At 34.4% G+C, this 12954-nt stretch overlaps 1 protein-coding gene across 4 annotated transcripts in view; it reads left to right on the top strand.

Moving 5' to 3' along the window:
* Window positions 1-12954, top strand: part of tanc1b (tetratricopeptide repeat, ankyrin repeat and coiled-coil containing 1b) — a 229735-nt gene that overhangs the window by 130156 nt on the left and 86625 nt on the right. For 3 of the 4 annotated variants that reach the window (XM_073845254.1, XM_073845253.1, XM_073845256.1), the window contains exon 7: window positions 12677-12796. In XM_073845254.1, the coding sequence (XP_073701355.1) occupies window positions 12677-12796 (120 nt within the window). Of the gene's footprint in view, window positions 1-8256; window positions 8576-12676; window positions 12797-12954 lie in introns of those variants that run through there. The other variant, XM_073845255.1, reaches the window with a different exon arrangement.

The raw sequence follows: 12954 nt of genomic DNA, 5'->3' as shown, positions 1-12954 counted from the left end.
ACAACAACAAAAAAACCAACAGAGTAGAGGATACAGGTTGGATTGTGATTTTGGGACTGAATAAAATGGGTTCACATATACATATCTTTTCAGTCTTTATTTTTTTGCTTGCTCCTTTGACCACTACAGAGCGCGTTTCATCTGTGTGATCCATTGCCGTTTGTCTGTTATCACGCTTGCCGGTTTTACGCCAGTTTGCAGAACACTCAATCGGAACAGCGGATGAAATACCGAACTGAGCAAACTTTTGATATTGTACCGTTTAAAAAAAATAAATGCCGGTATTTTCACAGTACCGGTATACCGCACATCCCTAGTACTAATTAGTTCCCCCATTTCCGAAAATCAAAACTAGGGGAATAAATTAGTACAACATGGCCATGATTTACTCATGGAGAAAACAAATTAAAGGGATGGTTCGGAGTAGAATTGACTTCATTGCTATGCACTCCGAAGCCCATCTAAATACCCCATCCGAAGTTTTTTTTACCTTAGTCAAACATTTATGGAGATATTAGAGTTTTTCGAATTGCTTGTTACAGGAGTGAATGGTACATGTGATGTATCTCGTAAATTGCACCACTAAACGTGCAAGTAATCTTACCAAACTTGTACAGTAGTGTAAATAGGTTATGTACTCACAAAACGCTGCATTAGAACATTTGTAAGTCCACCATGAGTGTTTTAAAAACACGTTTTACCCGAGAACTACTAGTCTCAGAAACTACAAGTCGACGTCACTTCCCTGGTTTGAAAAAAGCACGTAAAAGTCCTCCTACTACATCTGTGTGCATGTCAACTTGTAGGAGGACTTTTACGTGCTTTTTCAAACCAGGAAGTGACGTCGACTTGTAGTTTTTGAGACTAGTAGGGATCGGCTAAAACGTGTTTTTAAAACACTCATGGTGGACTTACAAATGTTCCGGTGCAGCGTTTTGTGAGTACATAACCTATTTACACTACTGTACAAGTTTGGTAAGATTACTTGCACGTTTAGTGCTGCAATTTACGAGATACATCACATGTACCATTCACTCCTGTAACAAGCAATTCGAAAAACTCTAATATCTCCATAAATGTTTGACTAAGGTAAAAAAAACTTCGGATGGGGTATTTACATGGGCTTCGGAGTGCATAGCAATGAAGTCAATTCTACTCCGAACCATCCCTTTAAGTTGCTATGATTCTAGAAAACGAAAGTATGAAATAACACAGTGAAGTGCATTAAGTAGTGTGAAAACATTACTCAATCTGAACTTTTTAAACCCGAGCCGAAGGCATCAGTGTCAGTGTAAATCAGGGCTGTTTGGGTGAATCAATGCAGCGGTGGGTTTTCAGATCTCAAACCCTTCTCTTTTTTGTCCTCACAGGACTTGTATCGATATGAAGGCATCTATTCCTACATCCTTTCATTTCTGCCCCTCTCCTTCGCTTTTACACTCTCTTTCTTCTCTCTCTCAGAAGATGAAGGCAGATGGAGACAGATGGTGTTTCGGCGAGAGATAAAATTCTGCCGTTCTTCCTCTTTGCACTGTGGTCTTGGGAGACTCGGCAGAGACGCGCGCTTAAGATTTCATCTGCTGTGCAGAGGCAGCATTCCAGAAACTTTAGAGCGTCCTTAATCCATCCGTCCAGATGGTGCTGCACACATGCGCCGGACACAATTCACCATTCAACAACTGGCTCCTGTTCAGTTCATGAGTGTGAATTTGAAGTGAATTGGTCACGTCATTTAGGATGTTGAAGAGGAGAGGAGAATGAAATCTGAATTGAGTTGAGTTCTTCTGGTCTTCAGGACTTCAGGTCACAGTACAGGACATTACATGTAGGGTTGGTTTGTGGGTAAATGTCTCACTGTGTGGCTCTGGCTCCTGTCCTAGGAAACGACACGTGCCGTGCACATTTACATTGTTTACAGCTTTCCTCTTTCCTGACAGCTGGAGGATTCAGTGAGAAGCGTTTGCTCTGGTGACGGTGCATCTGGAATCGCTGGTGTCTTCAGCTGTGGCTGCTTGTGTTCAGCTCCAATGATCTTCTGCCTTTTCTGCTTTAATTTCACTAGGACTGTTCAGCCTTTTGACAATATTCAATATTTACTTCAATATTTATATATTTTATATGAGTGATTTCTTTGTTTTTTATTATAAAAAATACTTTTTAGTTGACTTTATATTTTATTTGTATATTTAATTTATTTTATTTCTTTTTTTATTTCATTTCATTTTTTAAATGTATTTAATTCATTGTATTGTATTTTCATTTCATTTAATTTGTTTATTTAGTTTTATTTAATTTTTATATTTTATTTAATTAATTTTTTTATTACATTTTATTTAATTTCATTTCATTTTTAAATTAACTTTATTCATTGGTTACTTTTTATTTTATTTTATTTTATTTTATTTTATTTTATTTTATTTTATTTTATTTTATTTTATAGGAATCATCAAACAATCATTTTAGTGTTTTTTTAGCAAAATATATTTTTTGTTTTGAATTCCAGTTGAAATATATACCTTTTTTGTAGACAGCATCAATGATTATTTTATTTTATTTTATTTTATTTTAACAGAACCATCAAACAGTCATGTTGGTGTTTTTTTGGCGAAATATATTTTTTCTATTAAATTCTGGTTGAAATATGTACCTTTTCTGTTTATTTAATTTAATTTATTGTATTGTATTTTGTTTATTTATTTTAATTTAATTTAATCTTTTTTTATTTTAATTTATTGTATTTTATTTAATTAATTAATTTTTTATTTGTTTATTTTATCTTATTATTTTTGTTTTATTTATTTTTTATTTTATTTCATTTCATTTCTTTTTTAAATTAATGCTGTTCACTTACTTTTTATTATTTCGTTTTACTTTATAGGAACCATCAAACAATCATTTTGTTGTTGTTTTTTCAGAAAAATATGTTTTTTCTTTTGAATTCCATTTGAAATATGTACCTTTTTTGTAGACAGCATCAATGATTATTTTATTTTATTTTATCTTTTTTTTTTTTTGGTTACTTTTTATTATTTCATTTTATTTATATGAACCATCAAACAATCATGTTGGTGTTTTTTTGGCAAAATATATATTTTCTATTAAATTCTTCCTTTTCTGTAGACAGCATTAATTTTTATTTTATTTTATTTTTTTATTTTATTTTTGTGACCATTCTCCCACATTGGTGTATTTGTAGGCAGCATTAATGTGGCACTTATTATTTTATAATAATATTATTTTTCCCCTCCCATTCCCACTTTAATACATGCACCATAACCTGTCATGATGTTTCTTATGAAGTGCTCCGCGTATCTCATTTCACGGTTTGTTTAAGCGAGTATGTCATTTTACAGCTCTGTGCATTTGCGTGGTTTTCACCTTCGTCTTGTCATATTTAGCGTCACCGCATGCTTTCCTGTCTCTATCTGTGTTTCTGTGCTCTAAAAGATGTTTAGATTGACAGTGGCTTGTCCATCTTCACTTGGAAAAGGTCACATTGGCTGTAATTTGGAGATCGTACTGCTGCTGGCACTGAAAGCATCTATTGTGGCGTGTTGCACGTTGTCAGACATCCAGTGGCGAAGGCTCTTCTGGTCTTCTGCTATCCATTTTGAACTGACCAAAAAAAATAAAAGAGTTCTGATGCAAAAGCCTCTAAGTGCTGTCTGAAATTTTCTTCTAAAATGAGCATTTTTCACAGGCTTCTATGTTTGTTCAGTTATTTCACTTTAATGGCAATGAAAAGAACCTATTTATTGTCATTAAAGTGAAATTACTGAACCTACACATAGAAGCCTGAGAAAAATGCTCTTGGCACTTAGAGGCTTTTGCATCTGAACTCTTCATATTATTCCAGGTCAAAATAACAGTTTTCTTTGTGAATATATTTTAAAATGCAAAATGCAATTTATTCCTGTGATTTTGTAACATTATAAACTGTCAGTTTTCGCAATAATGTAAAGCAACAGAACCATTTGCAACATTTATAATAATCAGAAATGCATTTTGACTAGCAAATCAGTATGATTTCTGAAGGAATGATGTTAAATTCAGCATTGCCTCGCAGAAATAAATTACATTTTAAAATATATTACAATAGAAAACAGTTTTTTTTTATTGTAATAATTCAAAAACTTTTAATTGCGTAAATACAGCCTGGATGAACATTAAAGACATTTAGTTATTTCAAGCTGTTTTTAGAATATAGTTACTGAACTAAAGCCAATTATTTACCCAGAGATGTTTTTGTTTTTATTTTATTTTATTTTATTTTATTTATTTATTGGTTACTTTTTATTATTTAATTTAATTTAATTTAATTTTATAGGAACCATCAAACAATCATTTTGGTTGTTTTTTGACAAGTATATATTTTTTCTATTAAATTCTGGTTGAAATATGTACCTTTTCTATAGACATTAATGTTTGATTTAATATCATTTCATTTCATTTAATGCAACTGCAGGGGGTTTATGAGTTCGATGAAAAACTAATAATTAATATAAATTTTACACAAAAAAAAAACATTTTAAAATCAATAAAAATCAAAAACTTAAAGAAATAAACATTTTATTTTTTTTAAATCTCAGGGGTCCTTCAAGTAAATATGTTAAGTGAAAGAGGATCAGGTGACAAAAATGTTTGTGAATTTCTGAGTTTTAATGTGTTCGAAAGACATAAGCCGTCCAAAGACATAGAAATACATGGTTAAATAACCTACAGAGTGATAATTCAAATAAAAAGCAATATTTTCATCAGTAGTTGATTCAGTGTTGAAACACCAGAAAGAAACATTTAAAAGATAAAAAACAGGAAGTAGAGAGAATCAATAAATTATGAATAATGTATTGCTATTGTGTAAATATGTAATCATGTAATCCATAAAGTAACTGTAGTCTGATTACGAGTATTTTAAAGTGTAATTTAATCTAATTACAAGTACTTAATTTTTGTAATCGGTTTATGTAATCCAGATTACACCTACAGGGCCTTGCAAACCCCCTTCATTTTTTTCACGTTTTGTTGCAGCATTATGTTAAACTGCTTTAAATTACTTTTTTTCCACATCAATCTACATCTCATACACCATAATGACAAAGCACAAAACAGGTTTGTAACAACTTTGCAAATTGATTAGAAATAAAAAACTGAAAAGATCCCGTTGCATAAGTATTCATACCCTTTTCTGGGACACTTGAAATTTATCTCAGGAGCATTCATATTGCTTCTAGATGTTACTACACTTCAAATTCATTTGAATGAGTCTGATTTAGAAAGGCACACACCTCTCAGAAAAGGTCTAACAGCTGGAAATGCATATCAGAGCAAAAACCAAGATAACTGCCTGTAGAGCTCAGTGACAGACTTGCGTTAAGGCGATGATCTAGAGAAGAGTTCAGAAACAAAATCTGCTGCATTGAAGGTTGACAGAAGCATTATCCATAATGGAAGACGATTGGAACAACTAGGACTCTAGAAAATGTCTGCCAGCCCCCATCCAAGTTGACAGAGATGGAGAGGTGAAAAGGTGAGGCAAAGAATGGCAGATAATTGCCAAATGCAGATGTGCAAAGATGGTCACATCAGACCCAAAAAGACTTGAGGCTGTAAAGGTGCTTCAACTATGTACTGAGTTAAGGGTATGAATACTTATGCAATGTACTTACTTAAATTTGCAAATCTGGTTTTTGCTTTGTCATTATTATGGTGTATGGAGTGTAAACTGATGTGGGGACAAACTAATTTAAAGCAGTTTAACATAATGCTGCAACAAAACAAAATGTGAAAAAAATGAATATGAAAATGAGTATGAATACTTTTGCAAGGCACTGTATGTGTTGTTTGTTTGTCAACATCACTGATTAATGCCGAATAACGACACAGAGTCCTAAGGGTCTGACTGTGAGTTTGTAAGATCGGTTAGCGTCATCCCCGACGGTGCAGTGAAGGAGCATCTGACCCCGTGTCTCAACAGACTCGACTTATCAACATGAATCAAGTGTGTTAATTAACATCACCCAGTTCAAAAGGCCCACTCATCTGACCTCATGAATATTCACGCAATGACATAATCTGGGTTATGCATATTCATTATGGGCTCCTTTATTTAAGTAAACAATAGGAACAGCCGATTACTCAACGAAAGCAGAGGAATAGGGCATAATCTGTAGAGCTGGTCACAGGCCAGTCTGCTACTAAAGCCGGTCTGATTAGATTTCTCTCTCAGCGAGGTTTAGCTCTGCCACTGTGGAATGATTCACTGGGTATCAGCCAAACAAACACACACACACACACACATACACACTCATGCATGTTGATGCAGATGCAGAGACAGAGACATTCAAGTTTTAAAAAAACAGATGGGCTATCAATATGCAGTCGTGTTGTACATCAGATACGCAGCGCTGCTTTGACCGGTGGAGTCACAGTGTAAACTAGATTTACATTTCCTGAAGGCAACAGCAGGGCTTGTGAGGCAGTAAAACAATTGTGATAAAGTATGTTTGAGATTCAGTCTTTGGTTCTGTGTAAATGCAACGGCATAGCTAAGACACTTGTTGTCCAGGAGTTTCTTTTCGCCCACGTCCCTGTCAGCAGATATTAAAATTTCTATTGTATTTGTACTGTATCTCTCAAAGCACATTTCCGCTGTAATATGCACAACATTGGTGTTATTTCAAATACAGTTGAGGTCAAAAGTTTGCGTCCCGCTTTCAGAATCTGCAAAATGTTAATTAATGCATTGTTTATTTAGTACTGAGCTGAATAAGATATTTCACATAAAAGACCCCGTTCGAAAGTTTACATACACTTGATTTTTAATACATTGTTGTTACCTGAATGATCCACAGCTGTGTTTTTTTGTTTAATGATAGTTGTTCATGAGTTTGTCCTGAACAGTTAAACTGCCTGCTGTTCTTCAGAAAAATCCTTCAGGTCCCACAAGTTCTTTGGTTTTCTAGCATTTTTGTGTATTTGAACCCTTTCCAACAATGACTATGTTTTTGAGATCCATCTTTTCACACTGAGGACAACTGAGGGACTCATATGCAACTATTACAGAAGGTTCAAACACTCACTGATGCTTCTGAAGGAAAAACCATGCATTAAGAGCTGGGGGTGAAAACTTTTGAAATAAATGAATACTTTTATTTAGCAAGGATGCTTCAAATAGATCAAAAGTGCTGATAAAGACATTTATGATGTTGCAAAAGATTTCTGTTTCAAATAAATGCTGTTCTTCTGAACTTTTGTATTCATCAGAAAAAAAAACTACTCAGCTGTTTTCAGCATAATAATACTAATAAATGTTTTTAGAGCAGAAAATCAGAATATTAGAATAATTTCTGAAGGATCATGTGATCATCAAGTAATGATGCTAAAATTCAGCTTTGAAATCACAGGAATAAATTACATTTTAATATATATTCAAATGGAAAGCAGTTATTTTAAATTGTACTGTTTTTGCTGTACTTTAGATCAAATAAATGCAGGCTTGGTGAGCAGAAGAGACTTCTTTAGAAAAAAAAAAAAATCTTAATGTTCAAAAACTGGTAGTGTAATGTTTTGCCACAGTTATTTTATTTTTTGTTTTATTTAGTTTTATTGAAACCAAAAAAATCACGAAAATTATTGCCAAAAGTTACAATTAGAGACATGTGACAAAATGCTAATGAATTAGAATGATCTGCGTTGCACTTTTAACTTGAGTGCTGCTTTTCTCATTTCTCAGTTTGTACGATATGTCATATTCAATGCATCTTTTCTGCAAAGATATTTAACAAGTGAATTTGTTTTACATTTACACCATGTTGACAACTTCATGTGTGGTGCACTTGGAATATAGCTTTCTTTAACTAGACGGTTAATAAAGAAAATGTTACTTGAATCATATTGTAATTCTGCTTTTATGTTGACTAGTTAAATTAAAAAAAATAATAAAATAGAAATCTTCAAATCATTTTTTTTTTTTTTGCCATATCACCCATCCCTACTCTGTAGTATTGCATGTGCCACAGTGAGGTTGTTCAAAGCTGAATGTGAATGAGAAATGCAGCAGTTCACTGATGTCAGAAAGGGGCGCAGCTGATTTGCTCACTCACTCACTCACTCACTCACTCACTCACTCACTCACTCACTCACTCACTCACTCACTCCGCTCCTCCAGCACCTCCAGCTCCTCCCGCTCCTCCCTCCATCACCCGTCTCCCTCCTGTCCAAACTCTCCTTTTTCTCCGGGCGGATCACATATTATTTCTCCTACAAACTGCAATCAGCCGCTCTGTAGGAGAGGAGCAATAGAGAGACCTCCTCTTCCTCCTCCGTTTCCTCTCTCTCCTGTTTTCCATCCGTTCTTTCATTGGGGTTGCGGAGCGGAGAGCTGCGGCTGTGATTTTCTCGGATGCTTTGTGGGATGCGTTCAGCCATGCGGTGAAGCCGGTGAGAGAGGCTTGGGCTGCGGCGCCGTTCACCAGTTGAATGCGAATGAAAGAGCTGTGGGTGAACATGGAGGTGCCCTGAGGAGAGAGAGGTTTGCGGGGCTGCGTCTGTCTTTGCTTGAGGAACCCGTCAGTCTGTGAGTATCGAGAGCTTCGGTGCGAGTGCGGAAAGTAGTTTCAGAGCAAACAGGTTGTTGGTGCATTAGTTTCAGACAGCGATGCACATTAGAGGCCATGAACTGAAATGGCATGTTTCTGTCACACAGTGAAACGTTGCAGGACTTGGCTTTTGCATTTTGCATTTTTACTTCTTTTTGATTTAAATGGGTTGTGTTGCTTTTGAAATGTCTATGTGTGTGTGTGTGTGTGTGTGTTTGCTCAGTGACCTGGTTCTGTTCGCCATTCATTCTTTACTGTGGTTATTATGGTCGCTGCTGGTGATTTGCATTGGGGATTATGTCATCTTTCTCCTTTTACGGTTCCACGTTTATGGTCAATGCGACTGCTGCGGTCAGCGACCTTTGACCTGAATTTGAAGGAAGCTGTGATGGGCGTCTGTTTCGCATTCGTCCTCTTTTTGTGGCAGCAATATTTCAGATTTTTCCCTCCAATATTGGACAGAGGGAAACCTGTTTGAAAACAGTTATTATTGCAGTTCAGTTTGATGTTGCTAGTGGTCACTTTTAAATTGCAGGGCCAGTAATTTCACTACTTAACTAAACCTAATAAAAATAGTTTTCAAATCTCAGTAAAAAAATAAATTAATAAATAACAAGTTGCTATTGAAAATAGAATTATATTAGATTTAAAAACTTAAATGATAATAAAATTTTTTGCCTTGGCATCTAACTGAAATACAGTTGTTTAAATTGCAGTACTAAAATTAATAAAACTGATATTTTATAAGCAAAATATAGAAATATTTAATAAAAAAAATGTATGTATATATATAATGTATATAATATAATTTATTTATATGTCAGTTTAGTGTCACTGGTCACTAGTGTCACTAAATAACAGGGTCTGTAATTAAATTACTTGTTGTTGTTAACTAAAACTACAACTATAAAGTTTTTAAATTTCTGAAAAAAATCCTTCTAGAATCTTTTTATATAAAAAAAAATTATAAAAAATGGCCTTGGCAATTAACTGAAATAGTTTAATTACTAATATGACTAAAACTAAAATAAAAATAAACAGAGAAATATAAAAAAAAAAAGAAAAAAAAAAAAAAAAGAAATTGACAGGCAAACAAATCACTAAAACTGAGAAAAAAAAGCAGAATTTTTTTAGCATCATTAGTCCAATCAGATGATCCTTCAGAAATCATTCTAATGTTCTGATTTGGTGCTCAAAAAACATTTATTATTATTATTAGGGGCCAAGCACCGAAGGTGCCGGTGGCACCTATTGTATCCGTTGGCGTTCTTCTTCCTCTTCTTCTGTTTCTTCTGCCATTGCGTCTATGGCAGCCCATAGAACCGCTTGCGGGAAAGGTGTATAATTTGGCGCACTGATAGAGGACAGTCTGAAATGTCACTGAAGCTAATTTGGAGTCTCTAACTCAAACTCTCTAGCGCCACCACTTGTCCAAAGTTTCACTTTCTTTTTGGTTATAACTTTTGAACCGTAAGCCGCAAAATCTAAATTCTTTTTTTCTCTGAATCCTTGGGTCATGTCGAGTCGAATGAATAAATTCAAAAATTGTAAGGTTTAGTTTTTTTTCCATAATTAATTGTTTGTAAAACCTACTTTTTCGAACTCGTCATAGACGGTTTGTCTGATTTTCACCAAAATTGGCTCAGATCATCTTCAGACCTTGCTGGCAAAAGTGATGGAATTTAAGTTGATTGGACAAACCGTTCTCGAATAACGCGCTAATTAATTCTACGAAAAGCGTGCAAAAAGGCCATATCTCCGCAACGCTTTGGAGTATTGAGACCAAACTTGGTGAGTGTTATAACAAGCATGACCTGAGGCTACCTGTAGTGTTTCGTCACAGTGCCACCTAGTGGTCAGGAGATATGAAAATTGGCTATTTTTGCTTATAACTTCTCAGTGCTTTGGCCAAAAATCTCGAAACTCGTCCCGTTAGGTTCGGAGGAGCATGCCGAGTTGAACCATATCCAATTATCCCATGTCAGCCATTTTGGGCGTCAGCCATTTAGAATTTTGTTATAAAATGCTATATTTTACGAACGCATTAACGTATCATTACGAAACTCGGTATGTGTCTTCGGCACCATGCCCTGACAGTATTTAAAAAGTTTGGTGGCAGCGCCACCATGTGGTTATAAGGAAATTTAGAAAAATGCTAATAACTTATGTGAAAAATTGCTTATTGTTATGAAATTGATCTCAAAATATTCCTTGGGTCAGGCCGAGAACATTGATACCAAATTTGCCAAAATTGGCCTAACTTCCTGTCCGCCATTTTGATTATTGATTATTGAACTCCTCCTAGACCGTTAGTCTGATTTTCCCCAAATTTGACTCAGATCATCAGACCATGCTGACAAAAAGTTATGGATTTCGTGTCGATATTCGAAACCGTTTTCATTTAACGCATCAACGAATTTGCTGAAAAGATGCCAAAGTGCATATCAAGCTGTATCTCTGCAAAGCTTTGAGATATTTGCACCAAATTTGGTATGTGGCATTACCACCTCACACTGATTACACCACAGCAATTTGGTAGCAGTGCCACCTATTGGTCAAGAGTAATAAACCATTCATTAACTACTAATTATAAAATTTCCAAAAATGCTAATAACTGTAGATAGCATTCGCCTATTGTAATGAGATTGAAATGACACAGTTGGTCAATCTTCATGTCCGCCATTTTGGTTTATGTTGAAAACCTACTTTTTCGAACTAGTCCTAGACCGTTCTTCCGATTTTCACCAAACTGTGCTGACAAAAAGTTATTGATTTCATGTTGATATATGAAACCGTTTTCGTACAGCGCCTCTACAAATTTTAGGCTTGATGCCAAAATGACTCTTAGGCTTTATCTCTGCAAAGCTTTGACATAATGACACCAAACTTTGAGTGTGCCTTTGTCACCTCACACTAAACACACCACATCGATTTGATAACAGCGCCACCTGTTGGTCAAACGTAATAAGCCATTAAATCATGTCAGTTGGCGTTCTACATTATTTTTCTGTCGTTTTGATTAAAATCATCTTAATCACCTCTTTTACTCATTATTGCCGTTGGTGTGCTGTTCCTGCCATCCTTAGCTCCTCATTTTCCCCTTTGAATGCTTGGCCCCGTAATTGCTGCTTGCAATTATATTTATTATTATTATTATTATTTTTATTTTATTTTTATTTATTTTTTATTATGTTGAAAAAAGCTGAGCACAAATTTTGAGCTTCTTTGATGAATAGAAAGTTCTGAATAACAGCATTTATCTGAAACAGAAATCTTTTGTAACATTATAAATGTCTTTATCACCAAATTTACACAACTGTTTAAAATATTGATAATAATAGTAATAATAAATGTTTCTTGAACAGCAAATCAGCATATTAGAATGATTTCTGAAGAATCATGTGACACTGAAGACTGGAGTAATGATGCTGAAAATGTAGCTTTGATCAGAGAAATAAATTACATTTTAAAATATATTCAAAATGAAAACAGTTGTTTTAAATAGTAAAAATATTTAAAAATTTTAGTTTTTGCTGTACTTTGGATCAGATAAATGCAGGCTTGGTGAGCCTTTAAAAAAAAAAAAAAAAAAAAAAAACATTAGAAATCTTACTGTTCAAAAACTTTTGACTTATAGTTGTGTAAACTATGAAAGCACCAAAAAGAAATGTCTGCGCCAAAACCGAAAATTTAGGATGCACTTGGCGGAAAACCAAAATGCTTTTTAATAATTTTTTCTTATTTTATAAATATAAAATAGTTTTCTAAAACTTCTTAACTTGATAACTTTGAAAATCATGTTTAATATTTTACTATTAATTTTAAATTATTCAAATAGTCTTACAAAGCTGTCAGAGCATGTGAGCAGAGCATAGCGTCACAAGAGGGTAGATTTTAACATTTTCAGCTCATATTATTTTTCTCTCTCGGCCAAAAACCGAAAATGCCATTTTCGACCGATATTTTTTTTTTTTTTGCATCCCTAATATAAACACTTCTAAAGGCTTGTTCTTGATCTACTGTCATGCATTGATTTTACCAATTATGTTAACTCCTGTTTTTCTCTTTGTTTTGTGCAGCGACGAGCTCCACTAAGCTGGAGGATCTGAGCTATCTTGATGAACAGCGAAACACCCCCCTGCGTACGTCCATCCGCCTGCCCTGGCACAACACCGGGGGCAGAGCTCCACACGACAAAGGTACGTCCACAATCCTATCATGCAGTTGTGTCTATGTGTTTGGTTTCTGCCAATGTATGTAAGAACCTCATGAAAAATCCCAGTCCCCTCAACGAGACTATTTTAGATTTTTATATATATATATATATATATATATATATATATACAGTTGAGGTCAA

This window comes from Garra rufa, chromosome 8 (genome assembly GCF_049309525.1).
Source record: "Garra rufa chromosome 8, GarRuf1.0, whole genome shotgun sequence".
Classification (NCBI taxonomy): Eukaryota; Metazoa; Chordata; class Actinopteri; order Cypriniformes; family Cyprinidae; genus Garra; species Garra rufa.
The sequence above is the reverse complement of the archived record's forward strand: the minus strand, read 5'-3'. Positions and strand labels throughout refer to the sequence as shown.